Source organism: Crocuta crocuta, unplaced genomic scaffold, assembly GCF_008692635.1.
Source record: "Crocuta crocuta isolate KB4526 unplaced genomic scaffold, BGI_CrCroc_1.0 scaffold102, whole genome shotgun sequence".
NCBI classification, from domain to species: domain Eukaryota; kingdom Metazoa; phylum Chordata; class Mammalia; order Carnivora; family Hyaenidae; genus Crocuta; species Crocuta crocuta.
In genome coordinates, this window is record NW_027530019.1 from 15110494 (window position 1) to 15130777 (window position 20284).

The 20284-nt window shown below is 40.4% G+C and overlaps 1 protein-coding gene and 1 non-coding gene across 7 annotated transcripts; both read right to left on the reverse strand.

Moving 5' to 3' along the window:
- Positions 1–187: 187 nt before the first annotated feature.
- TMCO5A (transmembrane and coiled-coil domains 5A) lies at positions 188–19829 on the reverse strand. 6 transcript variants are annotated; one of them, XR_013335185.1, is made up of 13 exons: positions 19295–19480; positions 19133–19171; positions 17668–17817; positions 16886–17009; positions 15907–15957; positions 15094–15165; positions 12250–12306; positions 11545–11604; positions 11059–11123; positions 9397–9454; positions 7639–7679; positions 3094–3401; positions 1057–1081 (listed from the first exon to the last, which is right to left on the reverse strand). XR_013335185.1 is itself a non-coding variant. In XM_077764357.1 (12 exons), exons 1-12 carry the CDS (start codon positions 19336–19338, stop codon positions 1048–1050), a joined length of 795 nt encoding a protein of 264 aa, XP_077620483.1. In that variant the 5' UTR covers positions 19339–19480; the 3' UTR covers positions 188–1047. The 6 variants fall into 6 exon arrangements, 5 of the variants coding, with proteins under 5 accessions (XP_077620483.1, XP_077620481.1, XP_077620482.1 ...); XM_077764357.1 differs by lacking the exon at positions 3094–3401 and having other exon boundaries at positions 188–1081; XM_077764355.1 differs by lacking the exons at positions 1057–1081; positions 19295–19480 and adding an exon at positions 19765–19829 and having other exon boundaries at positions 2323–3401.
- LOC144232011 (small nucleolar RNA U13) lies at positions 7161–7264 on the reverse strand. Its single transcript, XR_013335289.1, has one exon. It is a non-coding gene; the product is annotated as a small nucleolar RNA U13 (small nucleolar RNA).
- Positions 19830–20284: the final 455 nt, after the last annotated feature.

Below are 20284 nucleotides of genomic sequence, written 5' to 3' on the forward strand. Positions count from 1 at the left end.
CAAACAGAGAAATTCTGTGGATTTCAAGCTGGTGTTAGGGATTTGTGTCCCCTACAATAACTTTTGAGCTGTTTTTCAGCATCTTTCCACTTGGCTACAGCAGAGAAAATATAGTGAATAATGAAATATGCATGAAAGAAAACTTTAAAAATACACTCTTAAAATAAATGACTCTGAAACCACAATGTGTGAAAGTACTCTTTTTTTCATGATTGAGTTTCAAATTCATGCATTTAGAAGGTGTGGATTTCTTGCTTTATCATGTGGTGGGATGGTGGTAAATGGGAGCTGGCCCAACCTGATCTTTCTCTTCTGCCAAGAATGAAATCCGATTCAGTGTGGCATCGGCCACCCAGTAGGAAGAAAACTGCCAGATTCCACTGGATCCTAAGATTCCAGTGCCATTCAGTGTAGGAATAAATGCTGCATGCAGTGCAGATCTTTACTGACAAGGTGGAAGGTATTTCCATGTAGGGTGCTGGGTAATTAACTCTGGGTTATGGGTAACTGTCAGTGTACAGGTGTTTTGTATTTTTACTCTGATGCCAGGAGAAAAGGGTTTGGTTTTCTTCTGAAGCGGGGGATTAAGAATTTACTCATTTTAGGTAATTTGTCAAGAAAGAGAGTTGCTTAATTTTATGGTATTTCAATCTGGTTACTTCTATTTAAAATATCCATCTAGGGTAGAAGATGCTTTTAGTTTTTCAACTGAGAATGCTTTTGCTGACACATGGTTGGCTTAGTGCTAGGCCTCTTATTCTTCCTCCCAGGCTGGCAGATTCCTTGGATCTGATGTCACCTCCTATTGGACATAGGCACGAGGAATTACTCCCTCCTCTGTTTTTCTATTGTGGGACTCATCATGTCTGCACATAATCTGTTTCTTCTTTTCACCTGCCCAAAGACAGATGCTATGTCTTTTTTATCTTTATATCTCCGACACTACACAGTACTAGGCATTTAGCTTCTTTCTCTTCCTTTTCTCATTTCTCTTTTCCTTTTGTTCTCAAATCTTGAACAATATGACCTCATCATTTTGAGGAATAATTATTTTTGAAATGTAGATGTGTAGAGATGTTGCCTAAACAGACCAATTGATACTAAGTTAGAAAACCCAGGTTTGACCATAGAAAAGAATGGTAGGTTGAACATTGACTTTTAGTAAATAAATGTTTCTCTTCTCTAGGGGCAGCAGTTCCAGAAAAGCCTGAAAAGTGCCGGGAAGGGAAGTTGTGCTCCTTGGGGCCTCCCTTGGTATTTTGAATATTGAGTCTTCAGACCACCCCCCTGACCTCCCAATTGTGGGTGCCCTGAGATTAGGTTGACTTCCTAGACTGAAGGGCTTCCTGGGCAGGCAAGGGTGAGGCTGGCAAAAACTGAAATCAGTCTTGGTCCTTTAGAAACTTGGCACTGGAACAGAGGGCTCGGCTCAGGAATGGAAGGAGAGATGCATCTTAAACTCTGGCACTGGGACCTTAAGCATAGGTACCCTTGGCTGAAGTTAACGCTGAAGCATGGGACGTACTTTCTTCAGCAAAATACACTGCACAGGGTCCTTAGACTGCACACAAGGCAGTCCTGTATCTTAGTCGAGATGGTCCTGTTTGATTTTTCTTGTTTTGGCATAGGTAATAGTGACCTTTTCTATTTTTTAATGTTTGTTTTTTGGTGGGGGAGGGCCTGGGAGAGGGGGACGAAGAATCCGAAACAGGCTCTGCGCTGACAACAGAGAGCCTGATGTGGGGCTCAAACCTACAAACCATGAGATCATGACCTGAGATGAGGTTGGATGCTCAACTGAGTGAGCCACCCAGGTGCCCTATATGTGTCTCAATTTGGATGATCAGTTATTTGATCACCTTGTGCAGGACTAGTTCTCAGTGTTGACATTGTGTGGCCTCAAGAGGCAGTGAATTAAGGGGTTTTTATGTTTGTTCCTTGCTAGTGTGGAAGCGAGAATGACCCCTCCCTCCTCTTGCATTTCAGTGCTGTCACAGCTCTGGAGAATGTAGGAGGGTCAGGAAGCTTCAAGAGGGAGTTTGAATGTATCATGTTAATAAGGCACGTGGATACTTCAGTAATTAATTGGAAAAATGAGGGTTTGATCATATGTATGTTATCCCAAGTTTGTGAAACAGTTTACAGTCTTATGCTATTTAGTTTAGAGTCTTTGCTTTAGCCTTAGAAACCTAGTTATTTACATGGTTTTTTAATAGAGGTTATTTATTTATCTTTTATTTTTTCAGTGGCTTTTCAGTATCTCAGTCTATGAACTTGACAAGTTGTAGTTCCTACTGCCAGGAAGACACATGCAGTGAACTGTAGCTTTAAGAATTTGTTTAATTGATAAAGTTGGATGTTTACATGTAAAGCTAAAATTAGTGGTTAAATGGGCATCTGCTTTTGCCTCCTCAGTATCCCTTTCTCTTTTTTGGGGGGAAAAGAGGTTGGAAATGTGATTCACAGTCATGCTTGACTAATCAGAGCACTCCCATTCCTTAGGCCACACTGAGTTTGGGGCAGGGGTAGGCATTGACCCAAGCTAGGTCCGTTTCTCTGAAATTTCCTGCTGTAGCTGTTGGAAAAGATGGTTTCATTCTACCAAGGCTGCTAATCTTGTACTAAGGGACTTAGGCTGTTGGCAATATCTTGCCACTAAAAGGAGAATGCCAATTTAAAGAGAGAGAGTGAGGAAATCCCAGTGACATTGCTTTGAAACTCCTGGACCCAGCCATGCTGGAAACCCCAGATTTTTAGTTCCATGAGGCAATACCACCCTACTTTATTGCTATAAATTTATAAATTACCTTAAATCAAGGTAACTTATAACCAAAGAGTTCTAATATAAGCAGTGAGTGACCTTCTGCATTGCAGGGATCCAGTGTCTCACATTTTAAAGATTTTCTAGAAGAATTGGTCCATTCTAACTTTGCTTACCATCTATAACATTGTTCCCCAAATAGTCTAGTTTGTTTATTATCTGGTGCTATTTAGCTTAGCCGGTAGTCCTAGAAATCTATTGACAGCTTTCTACTGGGCAATATCAAACTTGGAAAGACAACATGGAGAGGGAAGATAATCAAGTAGACAGACCTGAAGGGAAAAACTGAAGAAAACCTTTTCTCTATGCAGATTCCGCGTCTGTTGTTCTACAGACTCAGACACCACTTGCTTTCTTTTGCTCAAGGGTATTTCTTGCGAATCAGTGGGGTAACATGTCCTCTGTCTCAAGTGTAAGAGATGGAAAGAGGAAGCATCTTAGCTTCCATAGGATGTCCCTGCTCAATATCTTGGGCAGTGTGTTGATAAGGAGATCTGGATTTATAAAACTTAGGTGGAAAAGCAAGTAGCCCAGCAGTCTGATGAGAAATAGGGTGGTGAAAAAGACATATTGAAAAAACCTGAAAAGAGAAAGTCAAGAAACTGTTAACCAGAGGTTAGAAAACCAGGAACAAAATAAAACGTATACCTAAATGCATGTCTGGCTGCTTCTCAATATGCATATGTCTCCTACTAATTGTTGTCTTCATTACTGACAGCCCCCTGCACAGGTAGCTCCTTCCCAAATGCTGGCTTGCGGGTACTCTCTCTTCCATCACCATGTTTGATTTTCTTTTAGTGTTTATCCCTGGCTGAAATTATCTTGTTCTTTTGTTTTTTGTTTTATTTTTTTTGTTTTGCAAAGTTGCTTTCCAAAGTATTTTGCACTGATTTGTAACCCATCAGCAGGGTATGTGTTTCTGTGGGTCTGTATTTTTCTCCAACACGTGATATCATCAGACTTAAAAAAAATTGCCAAATGTGTGTAAAGTTATGGTCTTAGTTTGCATTTCCCTGATAAACAATGATGCTGAACATCTGCTCACAGGTCTTACGTATTTCCTCTTGCCCATTTATCTGCTAGGTTGCTTGGGCTCATCGTATTGATTTGTTGGAATTCTTTATATGATCCTGATATCAGTCCTTTTCCACTGGGTGGAAAAGATTGTGACTATCTTCCCTCTACTTTATAATTTAGTTGCTCTAATGTGTTAAAGAACAAAAGTTATTAATTTTAATAAAATCTAGGTTATCAGTCTTTATTTAGAACCAGTGGTTTTTATGTCTTATTCAAAAAGACCATTCCCTACATCCAGGCCTAACAGATGTTCCTATTTTCTACTAACAGTATATGTTAGTTTAAAATATGCCCACACTATTTGATCTTCTGCCCTTGAAAAGACTCTCCTCCCTTGGACTGTGGGCTGGACTTAATGACTTGGTTCTAAAGAAGAGAGTATCATGGAAGTGCCAGTGTGTGACTTCCTAGATTACACACTAAGACCATTGCAGCTTCCTCTTTCCTGTCAGGAGGAAGCAGCTGTCCTGTTGGGAGGACACATAAGCAGTCCTGGGGAGAGGTCTGTGTTAGGAGGAACTGAGACTTGCTGCCAACAAGTAGCAACATTTGCCAGATGTGTGAGTAAGCTACCTTGAAAATAGGCCCTCCACCCCAGCCAAGCCTTCTAATGACTCTAACTTGGCCAACATCTTAAAAACAATTTTTTTTTAAAGTTTTATTTTTATTTCTAGGAGAGAGAGAGAGAGACAGCGTGAGCAGGGGAGGGTCAGAGAGAGAGGGAGTCACAGACCGAAACAGGCTCCAGGCTCTGAGCCGGCAGTCAGCACAGAGCCCGACGCGGGGCTTGAACCCATGAACCGCGAGATCATGACCTAAGCGAAAGTCGGTCGCTTAACCGACTAAGCCACCCAGGCGCCCCTTACAAACAATTTTTTAAAAAATATTTACTTATTTTAGAGAGAAGGAGAGAGCAAAAGCAAGGGAGGGGCAGAGAGAGAGAGAGGGAAACAGAGTCTGAAACAGGCTCCAGGCTCTGATTTGGATGCTCAACCGACTGAGCCACCCAGTTGCCCCTGGCCAGCATCTTAACTGCACCCTAATAACAGATGGTGAGCTGGAACCACCCAGCTAAGTGGCTCACAGATTCCTAATCCACAGATATTGTGAGATGATGAAGGTTTGTTGTTTGAAGCCACTAAGTTTTGGGATAATTTGTTAAGTAGCAGTAGATAACTAATATCGGTTTTTAAAGATTTTTTTTTCTTTTTGGACATTTAGTCCTTAACACATCTGGCCTTGCTTTGTAGATATACTGTATACGTTTAAATGTGACCCAATCTCATTTTTTTTCATCTGAATAATCATTTCCCCCCCTACCATACTTATTTTATTTTAGTGTTTATTTATTTTGAGAGTGAGAGAGAGGGTGAGAGAGAGAATCCCAGGCAGGCTCCATGCTGTCAGCACACAGCCCAAAGTGGGGCTCAAACTGACAAAACTGTGATATCATGACCTGAGCCAAGATCAAGAGTTGGATGCTTAACTGACTGAGCCACCCAGGCACCCTACCATGTTCATTGAACAATTCTTCCTTTCCTCTCTGACATACAATCATTGTCACATATCAGAGTTCCATTTTGCCCTGTTTATATTTCACTGGTTCATTTTATTATTCCTGTGACAATATCACATTACTGTAATTAATATAGCTTCAAGGTTAAGTCCTAATATCTCGAAGGGCATGTTCCCCATTCTTTGCTCTTCTTTAAAATTGTCCAGGTTATTTTTGACTCTTTACTCTTCTATATCCAATATATTTTAGAATAATTTTATTAAATTTAATGAAAAATCTTTTGGGTAGGTTGGTTGGAATTGAAATGAGTCTATCATTTGAAGAGAATTGATATATTTATGATGTTACGGCTTTCTATCCATGATATGGTATTTCTCTTGTTTAATTCATGTTACTTTTAATGTTTCCTAATGAATTTCTGTAAATTCCCCTTAGAGTGGTCTTGATTTCATAAACTGATGAATTACTTTGACCTTGTGGTTTTACTGTGATTTACATGAGCAAATTTCTACTTTTTCCTTTCCCGTATAACCCTTATCCAGTTGTGCTGGATTGCTGCCTGAGGCAGAACTAATTCGCTACCTATGTCCACCCACCAGTCAAAAACAGCCCCTTCCTGGGGCTCCTGGGTGGCTCAGTTGGTTGAGTGCTGACTTAAACTCAGGTCATGATCTCGCAGTCTGTGAGTTCGAGGGCTCTGTGCTGACAGCTCAGAGCCTGGAGCCTACTTCGGATTCTGTGTCTCCCTCTCTCTCTCTGCTCCTCCCCCACTCACACTCTGTCTCTCAAAAATAAATAAACATTAAATAAATTAAAAAAAAAGAAAAAACAGCCCCTTCCTCACCAATTTACTTAAGTTTTTCTCTGGATCTGATCTTGGTGATAGGAGTTAGTATCCATTATAGTATAACATCTTGGTCAGAATTAGAATCAGAAAACCTTTACAAACCTCTGCCTAGTATTCTCCTTGAAGCTGAACACAGTGTTCATAAGAAAGTTCTGGGATGTCATTCCCAGAGAAAATCCTAGGAATAATCTACCTTTCTTATCTCTTGCGTCTGTGCCCAGTATACCACTCGCACATAGGATATTGGAGCAGAGCAAGAGAAAGACCTTTGTAGTTTGATATGATGAGCTAGACTTTTAGGACTTTGTGAGATTCTCTTCAGGATAACAACCCTCTTTTAAGGCAGACAGTTCTTACCCTGGGAGTCCATGTGGGTAATTTCATGCTAGGCACTGGTGTCAAATTTTAGGCGAAGGCAGCCTCAGAATTCTAGGGAAATTCTGCTAGCTATTCTGGGAATATTGTATTTAGGGATATCTGAATATGTAATAATGAAGGGGTATCCCCCTTAAGCAAATTTTCCAGACAATTGGAGCTGACCTTTAAGCACCAATAGTTTTATGTTAAGCATTTTGATGGAACTCTTTCTAAATCATACTTCATGCCACTTTGAATATATGTTTCTCTTTGCCTTCTTAAACAAATTATATTGAACATAATCTGACCTTTTCTTAGAAATTCAGGGACTTCACAAGTGCCAATTTTACTGTGCTGTCACAGTGATTCTCTCAGGACTAATATCCACTTGGCTGTTTGAATCTTGAGCTCTTACTCAGTTTAACAAGTAGTTTTAAGCAATTATTATGTTCTGGGTATTGTTGGGTGTGATCTCTCTTTCATAATCATTTTCTCTCTCATTTGCTGTTAAGCAGGGGGTATATTTGCATTTACAAGAAATCTCTCATATTTCTAATGTAACATGTTGACATTATAATAAGTTTGAGGGAGGCACATCTCACACAATAGTGTCAAAACTCAATCACTTTATGAATCACAAAAGGATCACTCTGTTTATAATCTGATATTATTGGGGAGCCATATCCATCAAGCTAATTCAAATAATTAAAGGGAAAAGGGAATAGATATGAGATTTGCCACATCTCTCTTAGGTAATAAAATTCCTCTTTCTGATTACTAGTAGGCTATTGGCTTCTAAAAGTGGAAAACTGAGATTAGGGATTGCCTTTGGATAAGGAAGTCATACGTTAGAACTGAGAAACTTGGTCATTGATGACATTAGTTTGTTGACTTCACTCTGGGGGTATGTGTGTGTGGGTACGTCTACAAGGGGTTCCTTGTCTAGACTTTGTTGTTTGCCAGGATGGCAAAGTGCAACACCCAGTTTTCCAGGAAGTTTACTCAAAGGTGTCTGCTTACCTTTTACAGAACCATGTTCCCTTGTTTAGGAGAGAATCATCCTTGGAGAATAAAAGACATTCATAAATAAGCAATTTCTGGAATCTACCATTCACTGTCAAATAACATTAAACGAGCCATTAATTGATGCTATATTTAGATAATATCTTGCAATTTTTTATATGCATAAACAGATGGAATTTTCAAAGACAACCATATGTATTTGCATGTGTGTGTATAATTTTGTATTACTTTTAAATATATTGATCGGAATGAGTGAAGACCTAAAAAGGTAAGGTATGTTGCCCAAGGTCATACAGCTGCTAAGTGGCAGGGCCAGGCTTGGAACCTGGGTCCTCTGAATCCACATTACAACCTTACCTCCTCCTTAACCAGTAACCCTTAAAGAAGTATATAGGCTATGAAAACCACACAAAGATATTCTAAGAGAAGTTTTAAAAACTCTAAAAATATAAAGATGAGGATATTTCCTGGATTTCTGTGGCATCTCTCTTCCAAAATATTTTCTCAGCTATTTCATTTTCCTTTTAGCTTGCTTGTGAGATAAAAATGAAGCAGTACAATCACATTTTAAAATTGTGAAAATGATGCTCACAGAATTGGAATTAGAAAGAAACTTTCTGGGTTACAAATTTGATTCTATAGCTTGAGTGAGATGAAGCAGGATGCTAGCCGATCAGTTGCTCAAGCAGGCTGTAAAGGTTGTTCAAACATCATAGGTCATTGAACCATCATGGGACTCTGGTAATCTTGAGGAAGACTTTCTCTCCCATAGGTGGTGAGAAGGAATACTTTGATTAGTCACTGGGAATAGATGATGGGATCTATCAGGGAGCACGCCAAGCTTGGTTCTTGAGAGGTGGAGTCCAGTTAATTTCAGGAGTTTTTGTTGTTTGTTGTATAATATGCAAGCTTGGGGCCAGAATAACTTGTTCAGAATAATGGGAACCATGGTCACTGTGAACATGGTTTGATATATATCCAAACATCTGGATGACCCCAAGGACAATTATTGATTGTTGATACTTGCTTTTGAGGAATAGAAGACTTCTTTTTTTTTCTGAAATTATGAAGACCACATATCTCAATGATAAAGTTTCTGGTGAATGTCAGTTTTGGCTCTAAAGCCAATGTACATTACAAAATTAAAGTCTAATAGAAGTTTATGCCACCACAAGACATGAAGCAGGCCAAAGGGATGCTCTACATTCAATTCTGTGTCCTTTAGACCTTTGCATATATGCTAATGACATCATGATGTTAAATATGGATACTGAGGCTGTTACATAAAAATGTAATGACTTCTCATATTTTAACTCATGGGCCAGTTCTGATTAGATGGTGATATATGCCCTGATGTTCTGTGTAGTGAGAGATTTGGAACCTTGTTGTGATCACCAGGAAAGAACATTGTGATTGTGGGGGATGGGAGGAGCGATATATGTGTCCTGTCTTGGCCTTTTCTCCAGAAAGAGCTCCCTCAATTAATATTTCTTCCTGCTTCCATCCTGAACTCTGTGAGGTCGGAGGCTAGTTTCTTTGAGAACAAATCATTTGCATGGCTCTGGGAGAGGAAGGACCATTGTTACATAGCATCTTTGTGTGTTTAGGCTTGGAATGCTTTAGAATTATGTGTGGTACTATTCTTGGAAAATGCACATGAGAAGATAGGTATGTGTCAGATGGCTTATAGTGTTTTGGAAACTCCCTCGAAGGCAATGACACTGAGAGAAACTGAAGGTGGAGTGAAATGCTTACCTTACTGTTTTGGCTGTTATACTCTTTTCTTGCAGAATTCATGCTCAAGACTTTTGATCTAAGGGAAAAAGAACCAAGGTAGGAATTGAATAAAGTACATTTAAATCTTAATATTACATCATGGTTTTTAAAAACCGTTTTTATATTCTAAAGCTATACTGTCCACTGTTGTAGCCAGTGGCTGCATGTAGCTGTTTACACTTAATGAAAATTAAAAAAAAAATCAGTTCCTCAGTCACAACAGCCATCTTTCCAGGACTCACCAGGTGGGTAGTGGCTACATACCGGATAGCATAGAGAATTCCATTGTGTAGCCCTGTTCTAAAATCTTGGCTTAGTAATGAAGCCATACTTAGTGTTCAGGAATGATCTCAGAAGACTTGAAGGTGTCCTTTAGAGGTAAGGACCTCTAAGTCCTGGTGCCTTGGCCCCCAGGCCACAATGTAGACCTAGCCTATTTAGAGGCTGCATGAAGCTTAGACCTTTTTCTCTTAATCCCAAGACTCCTAAATATTTAATAAGTGGAACTACTTCCTGAGTGAATTAAAATTTAAATTCTAAAGAGGGTCAGGAAATGGAAGTGAGGTTTTTGGTTTTCGTTTCTCACTATTTAGACTCTTGAAATACTCAAAGAGTACTTTATTTTGAGAGGGAGGCTTTTCTCTTATTATAATTTCTAATTTTTAATGTTCATAGTTTAATATGGTATACAGTTTGCATTTCATAATATGTTTGACTTAGTTCATGTCTAGAGATTAGTTTCATGCCTATCCCATACGGTTGAACTTCCATACATTTTGGGGAAGTGAGGATGGTATTAATTTTAAGACCTTTTCTGTAAAATTTAAGGAATGCTCATTTTATCAAGGTGCCAGATTACTAACCCTTTTTATTCATTTTCTTTTATTCATTAAAAATTTTTTAAATGTTTATTTTTGAGAGAGACAGAGCGGTGGTGGTAGGGAAGATGGGGCAGAGAGAGAGGGAGATGCAGAATCTGAAGCAGGCTCCAGGGTCTGAGTTGTCAGCAAAGAGCCCAATGTCGGGCTCAAAGTCATGGACCTGAGATCATGACCTGAGCCCAAGTTGGATGATCAACTGACTCAGCCGCCCAGGTGCCTAACCCTTTTTAAAGCACATGTTCCTACCCTTAATATAAACCTGAATAGGGGCACCTGGGTGGCTTAGTTGGTTAAGCGTCCGACTTTCGCTTAGGTCGTGATCTCGCGGTTCGTGGGTTCGAGCCCCGCGTTGGGCTCTGTGCTGACTGCCAGCTCAGAGCCTGGAGCCTCTTTCAGTCTGTGACTCCCTCTCTCTCTGACCCTCCCCTGCTCACGCTGTCACTCTCTCTCTCTCCTAGAAATAAATAAAAAACATTAAAAAATTAAAAAAAATATATAAACCTGAATAATTGATAGTGTGATACAATTATGAAAGAAGGTATGTTTATGCAGTCTTTTAAAGAATGATAGAAGGAGCAGCATTTTTAAATGGGTGTGGTTGAGTGGGAGTTGACCAGATCGCTAACAGAGGGGAAAGTTATGTGGTGTTGGGGCTCACTCAGTTCCAAATGGGAATTGGTCAGAGAAATGTTTGCTCTGACCCAGGCTGAGATGGAGTTACCACTAAAACCAGGATGTTCCTTTGTTTGCCAAAGCTCACACTTCTCTCTCAAGGAATCGAGTCTCTAGTTCTTCTTCTATTTTCCTCAAAGTTTCCTGGTACTTCTTCAAAGAGAAATAAAAGAAACTACAGTTAGTCACTAGAAGCCTTATGCTCTTTTTACTGTTAATAAGCATGTATTACTACATTGTCATATGGATGTTTGTTATTCCCACTGCCATTTTGTCTTCTTTCCCAATCTACCAGTCCCCCACTACTCCAATCTCTTATTGCACTTCACCACTGGGCAGGTCCCTGTGGTTATTGGGATTACAAATAGGAAAAGTGCTCATTGTTAATTTAAGAGCTCAGAGCTTTGGAGACTAGGGCAGTAATAGAATGATTCTTGTGGTAGAGTGTCATCCTCCCTAAAGGCCTCTGTAATGCCACCTCGAAGAATTAAAACTGTGTTCTTTGAAAAGCCTGGTTTCACTTCATGTTGTACCTTAACAAACCTATCACTATCCCTTTACAGAGAAACTATACCTTTATGCAGAGGGCCTGATCTTCACAGAGCTGGGCCACAAATGCATAGTCTTCTGTTACCTGGGAAGCCAAAATTCAGTCTTAAATTTAACTCAGTAAATTGCTGTAAGAACAGTAGTGTGCTTGTTTCCTCTTAAGTCCCAGGCATTAAATGTGCTTTTCTTTCTTTTTTTTTTTTAAATGTTTATTTATTTCTAGGAGACAGAGAGAGAGACAGCGTGAGCAGGGGAGGGTCAGAGAGAGAGGGAGTCACAGACTGAAACAGGCTCCAGGCTCTGAGCTGGCAGTCAGCACAGAGCCTGACGCGGGGCTTGAACCCACGAACCATGAGATCATGACCTAAGCGAAAGTCGGACGCTTAACCAACTAAGCCACCCAGGCACCCCTTAAATGTGCTTTTCTAATTGTTCTACACATGTATTTGCTGTACATATGAGATCATACCCTCCCCCTCCCCCTTTTTTTGAAGATCAGCAAGGTGTATTTTACAGTCCCAATGGGAATTATTTGGGGACAATAGGGAGAAAAATAGATACTAATTTATTGAAGGTGTAGATTATGGAAGGTATTCTGTAAAACATGTGAAAAGAGGAGGTAATCTGGGAGACTCTATTGAAATGATCTAATACATTCCTTCAAATCTTGAGACCAAAGATCAAGTTTTCCTTACTTTCGAAGAAGGAACATTGAAGCTATTTTCATTACCTTGGTCAGCTCTTTCTCTTGGTCTGCACAGGAAGCTTCCAGCTGTTCTAACTTCACCTGTAGAAAGGGAAAGAGACTGGTAACTCAGCCAGGCAAACGCAGGATTCCATTCTAAAATGGGATCGCAAATGTTATCTTGCAGGTGGTTAAAGTGCCTCAGGACCAATTTTAGACATCTTTTTAATGGAGGGATGTCAACCTTGAGATGAGAGGACACTTGAATTGAATCTGCATAATAAATATTAGCCAAATGGAGATCTGGAAGAAATATGTCCCATTCAGAAGTTACAGCAAGGACCAAAGTTGTGAAGGAGCACTAATTTGGTGTGTATGAAGTTGTTATGTGGGTGGAGCTTAGGGGAGATTGGTAAGAATGAGATGAGGTGGGGAAAGGTAGACAGGTAAGAGATTATGTAGGCCCTTATAGCTTCTGGAGAGTTTGGTTCTTTATTCTGATTGCAGTGAGAAGCTAAGTGAGAGCTTAAAGTTGTAAAGGCACAATCTGGTTTGTCTTCTTTTTTAAATTTATTTTATTTACTTAAAAGGTTTTTAACGTTTTTTTTTTTTAGAGAGCAAGAGCGAGCGAGAGAAAACAGGGGAGGAGGCAGAGAGAGAGAGCGAGACACAGAAATCTGAAGCAGGCTCCAGGCTCTGAGCTGTCAGCACAGAGCCAAATGTGGGGCTGGAACTCACTAACTGTGAGATCATGACCTGAGCTGAAGTTGGACATTTAATTGACTGAGCCACCCAAGTACCCCCGGTGTGTCTTCCTAAAGAAGCATCTTTTCTATGTGTGGAAGGTAGACTGTTTAGGTTTAAGTATAAAAGCAGGAGGACTAACTAGTAAGGAGGCTACTTTAGCATCCAGGTGAGGGGTTATGGTGGCTTGCAAAAGGATGGTAGTAATAGTAGTAGTAAATGCATTTGGGATATATTCTATAGGCAAAGGGGGCATATTGCAGTCTTTCTCCCCTTCCCTTTTCAGTTCTATTTTTCCTACTTTAATCGAGCTACCTCCCCCCCCTCCCCCCAACACACACACACACATTTGGACTCTTCTAACAGTTACTTTTCCCTCCAGTCAGTTACATCTAGGGCCAGACGGCCAACTGTGCTATGGGCTGTATTTTAAAGACCGTGGTCTGAGTCACAAGGAGTTGAGGCAGAGATCTCTTAAACTGCTGAACTGATCACCAGCATGCAAGAGGAACAGAAGCAAAAGAGATCATGTATATTTCATGGAATTAGAGATACCATCTGAGAATTCTACAAAATAGGTGGGCAAAAGGGAATGATTGAAAGGATTAATAATACTCTTTAGGTCTGGGCTGACTGCTGCCAGGAAAATAATGGCCATTGTTGTGCTAGGAACACTCTATCTAGAGTCTGTCAGAATCAGCTCACCTGACATGGCCAGCATAGCCAGACTTAAAGTGTCACCACTAGATTCTGGCAGACTTGTTGTTAGAAAAACTGGTTTTGGGCAGAAGAAGGAAGAAAATCAGTTTTCCGACCTCTTCAGTTTTATGGTAGGATAGTCAAGGAGCTTCAAGCTCCTTTCTAGTCTTAACTGCAGTTTATTCCCCATGTACATACAGGCTCCTGATGTCTCTCTTTCTGGATTAAGTTTCCTGGATAGGCATGCCCACACAAGTTACCTGATGGCTTTGACTTCTTTTTTTATGGCTATCACTGCTAATTTGACCAACAGAACATAGAGCTGTAATTCTCCATTCTTTCATTTTCTATTGCTATTTTCAGTGTGTCTGTATCTTCAGAGTCTTCATACACACAGTATGGGCTTAAGTATGGGCTTAAATGTGGGGCTTAAAAAGCAAAAGAGATTGAAAGATTGGGACAATGTGTTTTTCTGCTCTTTAATTTAGTTTTTCTTAAATGACATGTCTAAAAATAACTATCCATTAAAAAAAAAAAAAAAAAAAAGGAAGCATGAGGGGGCCTGGCTGGTTCAGGCAAAAGAGCATGTGCCTCTTGATCTCAGGGTCATGAACTGGGCCCCCATACTGGGTGAAGAGATTTCTAAAAAAAAGAAAATTTACAAAAAGCAAAGAAAAATTAGATAAGGCAAGGACAAAGACATATTCCTACAGAAATTATCAATAAGAATTTTATTTGCTCTCTGAATAAAAAGGTCTCCAAATCTTGCATCTTTGATCAGATGGATTATGGTTATGCTCAGGCACTTAGCTGTGAAACACAGTTAGGGAAATACTAAGCACTGCATGATGCCCTTAGCAGGTAGAGGCCACTATATACTTGAATGACCAATTGAATGAATCCTTTTCTGGATTGGATTCAGTGTGACAAGGTGGGTAAATTACCTAGTACACTGGAGATTCTGAAGTCCAAATCTACCTTTATGAATTCATACATATGCTTCTGCCAAACTGTTAAATAATCACCTTAAAATTATGACTTTTTAATGTTTTAGAACTCCCAAAACAGAATATTTTATATACACAATTTCATTCAGTTTTCAGACTGAGGCTGGGAGGAACTGATTAAATTGCCCAACTTCATATATCACACTAAGTACCTCTGGGACTGGGATTTAAATGAGGGACTTCAACTATCTCCAAAGTTATATATGCATTTGTACATTTGTGTCTTGTTCTTTTTGATGGAGAGAGAGCAAAATATATGGCTGCAGACTGAAAGCCCTTACTAAAGGGAGAGGAGAATTCAGCATTTAGTATCCCAGGTTTAATCCTGGCATGGCTGAAACTACAAAGAATTTATCCCAACTTTGACAATTGTTTCCACTTGAAGGCTTGTTTCCTGGTCACGCAGCCCAAACCCATTCGAGATTGCTTTTTTGTTTACCTTTGACTCTTCTGGGGTTCCCTTTAGATTGTCTTGTTCACACTTGATTGCCTTACGTGATTTCCTTGTAAGCTGTGGTTTCAAACAGAAAAAAATACATGTCAATTAAAAAATATATCAAATAAAACGATAGAGCAGACAAAGACATCTGTTCTCTCATGTGGGGGAGCCAGTAACTTGGCCCTGATCAGAGCTGACAGGAGATGGTCCCTTGGTAGATACCTGGTGTCTTTGGGAACATCTTTAATCTACCTCCATCTTCTTCTCACTAGTTTTGGCCACCAAAGTTGCTCAAAGCAGGAGTACTTTCCTGAACCCCTAATCCATGCCAGATTATTCAGGCATGTGGGTATGGGTCAGAAGGTAGGGTAATCATAAAGAAATCCACTGTATTTTGACCAGGAGTTGAAGTAGAGGGAATATCTGGACAAAGAAGAAGGAATTTTTAGGAGTTAAGTGTTTTTAAAAGTCTCTGTTGAAAATAAAGTTAACCTCTCACCACAAAGGTCCCAGTCAATCCCTTCAACAGAATATCTGTTGGAATCAATCTCCTTGTGATAGAATGAAGAACCTATGAGATCACTGAATACCTGGTATACCCTATCCACTCCTTTCATTTGACACTTGCAGGGAAAATTCATGGCACTTAGGTCATGAGACTCAGCCTCAGGAGAATGGAGCAGGAATAGTACCTACACACAGCATAGGCCTCTCTGACATGTGGGATCTTCTGTGATTATTTGCCCTCCCTTGCCTCTTTGACAAGTGGTGCTGCTGTGGGGACACAGGGAACACACAAGAGCCCCACCTCACCTTTCTTTGAAGTTCTTCTATACTGTGGACCAGAGTCTCATTCTTCCTATCCTATTGAGAGGATGAAGCAGAGTTTAAGTGTGCATCTTTGTACTGCCATCTTGATTCAGTTGATTGTTCTTTATTTCACCCCAGTGACCTTTTCCTACAGTAACTGTACCTTTCTTTTTTTTTTTTTTTAATGTTTTATTTATTTCTAGGAGAGAGAGAGAGAGAGACAGCATGAGCAGGGGAGGGGCAGAGAGAGAGGGAGTCACAGACTGAAACAGGCTCCAGGCTCTGAGCTGGCAGTCAGCACAGAGCCCGACGCGGGGCTCGAACCCACGAACCGCGAGATCATGACCTAAGCGAAAGTCGGACGCTTAACCGACTATGCCACCCAGGCGCCCCAGTAACTGTACCTTTCTGCATAATGTCAGGTAAAAGACCTGTGGTTTGATCTCAATACATACACACCAACTTACCAGGGATCGAGATGACCACGTGCTGGGCTTCCCAGTATTAAATATTACCAGAGACACCCTACCCTCCACACATCCCCCTCCATGCAAGGACATATTCTGCTATGACTTTTGAGTTGACTACACTTTGTATGTAAAAAGGGGAAACTATTGTTTCTGACAGTGAGGAGGAATCAACCCTATCAAATGGCTTTTCCCTGCTTTTTTTTAAAGCATTTTTTAAAGTTTGTTTATTTTGGAGAGAGAGCTAGCAGGAGAGGGGCAGAGAGAGAGAGGGAGAGAGAGGAAGGGAGGGGGAAGGGGAGGGAGGGGGAGGGAGAGGGAGAGGGGGAGGGAGAGGGGGAGAGAGAGAGAGAGAGAGAGAGAGAGGGAGACTGACTCCCAAGCAGGCTCCATACTGTCAGTGCAGACTTGAACTCATGAATTACAAGATCATTACCTGAGCCAAAGTCAAGATTCAGACACTTAACCAAAAGAACCACCCAGAAACACCATGCTCTTCCCTAATTCTTGCTTACGAGTCTGGCTGTCTCTTCTTCCAGCTCCTGCAAGGCTTTTTCCCTCTCCATCATGGTGTAGTTTTCCTTTTCCCATTCCTCATCTTCAGCCAAGTCTCTGGTCTGAGCAATCTCACCTTCCAGCCTGGACAACGCAAGCACACACTATGAGGAATTGACAGCCTTAGAAGTAATAAAACACATAAAAAAAGGGTACTTTGATGGTAATAAATAGAAACCTCAAGTTGGAAACACTTACTTTCCTGGATCCTTAGGATCAGAATCTCTTTAAAGACAAGAAAAGTAAGATTCCCTTGATTACTACATCAAACACCCCAATGTACTTCGAGCTCATGTTAGAATCACTCTTTGTTTTAGGACTCTTTTTGTTGTTGTTTTAATGTCTATTTATTTTGAGAGCGAGAGCGAGAGCGAGAGCGAGACAGTGAGAGAGTAAGTGGGTTGAGGGGCAGAGACGGAGAGAGAGAATGCCAAGCAGACTCCATGCTGTCAGAACAGAGCCCGATGAGGAGCTTGATCCCAGGGTTCAGGATCATGACCTGAACCAAAATCAAGAGTTGGATGCTTAATTGACTGAGCCACCCAGGTACCCCTAGGATTCTTTTTGAAACTTGCTGTTTTGTTCAGGGTTTGAACCACAGACAAATACCAAAGAATGAAAAACAAACTTGTTTGTTATATAAGATAAAGGTCTCTAGAGCAAGTTGGAGAATTCAGTTGTTTCTTCTCCTTCACCCGGTTCTTTGGATTAGGAATTTTCCTCATGAAAACCCAACACTCACCTCTGAATCTCATTTTCTTTCTCTTGGATTTTGAGAAGAAGTTCCTGATTTGCTTCATCTATTCTCTGCATATCCTTTTCAAGGTCCATGTTCAAACTGTTAATGTTCCTCTTTGACTGGACCAATCTTAAGATTTCCACTTTCTCTGACCTATAGGTTCAGCCCCCAAAACAAACAAGAGCGAGTTATCTTAAGATCAATAACTTTTGGGCCAAAAAAGATATCTAGAAGACATATAACTCATTAGCTTGGCTATTTCTGGGAGCACACCTTTCTTTTTTCATTTTTAGGAAATTACATTTCTTAATCATGCTTTACAATTTGTTTCAATAATTCTTAACTCAAGCTCTACAATTTGTTTCAATAATTCTTAACTCAGTCAGCAAAGGAGGTCTTTCTTGGCCAAAGTGCTTAGCATAATAATGTACCCTCCATTTTGGTTCCAGGAGAAGTTTTGCTTCCTTTTTTTTTTTTTTTTTTTAAATTTTTAATGTTTTATTCTGAGAGAGAGAGAGAGAGAGAGACAGCATGAGCAGGGGAAGGTCAGAGAGAGAGGGAGATACAGAATCTGAAACAGGCTCCAGGCTCTGAGCTGGCAGTCAGCACAGAGCCTGATGCGGGGCTTGAACCCACGAACCGCGAGATCATGCATGACCTGAGCCGAAGCTGGGTGTTCAACCGACTGAGCCACCCAGGTGTCCCAGAAGTTTTGCTTCCTTACATAGCCTTTTGCATTAGAGAGAATGGTTTTTCAAATTGTTCACAAAACCTGCTCATGCAGTACACTTTTATCAAGTACGTTTAGTCAGGCAGCTGGTATGTAATTTATGGTTGGACACAGCTTTATGCAGAGCCACAAGAAGTTTCCACCAACAGATAGGGCTTCAGTCTTTTCCTGCCTTCTCTCAGCTGAAAATTTCTCTGCCATTGCCTATTAGAAAGCTTGAGAATCTGCTATGGGAGTCACTCCATTGAGCACACACAGAAGTAATCCAGGCTTTCACTGACAAGAATGCAGATATGTTTTTTGAAGTAAATGTGAATGAAATAATGGTAACTTAATGCTAGTGTAGTCTAGAAATTTATCTGGCACATGGGAAGCTCTTAATAAACTTTTCATTTTCTTGTGTGTCAATGAATTAATTGGTTTGTCTCTAAAATGACTAACTGGAGAGAAGATAGTGAGGCAGAGGGACATTTGTATTGAATAGGCACAAGGGATGGCTTTGGAAAAGAAATTCCTGCCTTGGAAGGGCTGACTTGGATGTGGGCTTTGCAATGACTATCACTTCAGGAGGGCAAGGGGTGATTGGGCTGGAGTACAGTGGAGGATGAATGGATAGGAGCTGAAGGAGAGAGGGAGACTAGGAAGGAAGGAAGGAATCAACAGCAGACCTACTTCATACCTTGGGCCTTAGATGTGACTTTGCATAATCAGGACTACTTACTCATAGTAAGTACTTACTCAAGCTGATTGTCCTTGTGTTCTTCCATTGTAGATTCCCTAAAATACCAGCAGAGATGTATCTAATGAATTGGGGAAACGGGTCCATTAATAAAACTGGCTGAGAGTCCCAAAAGACAGGAACAGAATTAGGTTAACTGGTTTCCTCCCACCCACTCCTACATTTTGGCCATAACAAAACTTAGCTTTCTTATTCTTCTGCCCATGAATATGCTTATGCCTCAGTAAGGATACAATGAGGATAGAGGGATAATGCTGGAAAATTCCATATACATCCTGCAGCAGGTATATTTAGATGGTTCACCAACACCAAACCCTTTGGAAATGTATACATGGCAATAAGCATCAGTAGATGTTATCAGTTGTTCTTAAGTCTATTTTTTTTTCCTCTATGCCCAGCTGCTTCTCTTAAGCCCCATGTGCATAGATAAATGTGCATAACTGCCCTGGAAAATAATCTTTCTTCTTTCTAGCCTGGTTTCTGCAAGAATCTCCACTTATTAAGATCTTTAGTATTAAACAGGATGCAAAAAACCCCCCAAAACAAAACAAAACGAAACAAAAAACAAGCAGGAGTAAGTAAATTGGCTTGTTCTGCTCCTTAGTTTCCTCCTTTTTCCAGTAAACTCTACCTCCCTTCTGATGTATGGTCTTCTTGATTCTGCCTTAGTCTATTAGCTTCAGAAGAGTCTTATCTTTCCCCACTGGAACCATCCAATAGAATCTCAGAACCTTCTATAGAGTCATAATTCTGCTATTGACATAGGATGGGTGGGGCAGTACATTATAGTAGGGTGGGAGGTAATGGTTTCTCATCATTTGTGCCAAATTCAGAGCTGAGTCTTCCCCTTAGTGGCAGTAGTTTCAATGGATCTGATTTCTAGGCAGATTGAAGGGATAGCTTCTGTCTTATTTCTCTAGCAGATTGAGCACTTTCCCTGCCCAAGCTCAACTCATATGGGAACTCTGGGTTCTAACACCTGCAGCCTAATCCCAAAATGTAGCCAACTAACTACTCATTCATTCAACAAACACTGAAACTTGGAAGGAGCACCTATTTTTGCCAGGCACTGTTCTAAGTATGAGGGAAACATAGTGAACAGAATAGCCCAAACCACTTGCCTTTATGGAGTTTACACTCTAGGTGTCTTT

Bases quoted from the DNA above. Each gene is read 5' to 3' on its own strand.
- TMCO5A (XM_077764354.1), bottom strand. From the start codon at position 19,338: ATGGGCAGAAGAATAAGAAAGCTAAGTTTTGTTATGGCCAAAAT. The intron at 11,124-11,544 runs GTATAGTTTCTC...TTCTCTTTGAAG, and splicing joins ATCAGGCCCTCTGCATAAAG to AAGTACCAGGAAACTTTGAG. The intron at 3,402-7,638 runs GTAAGCAGACAC...TTCTCTTTTCAG, and splicing joins GGAACATGGTTCTGTAAAAG to GTTTTTTCAATATGTCTTTT.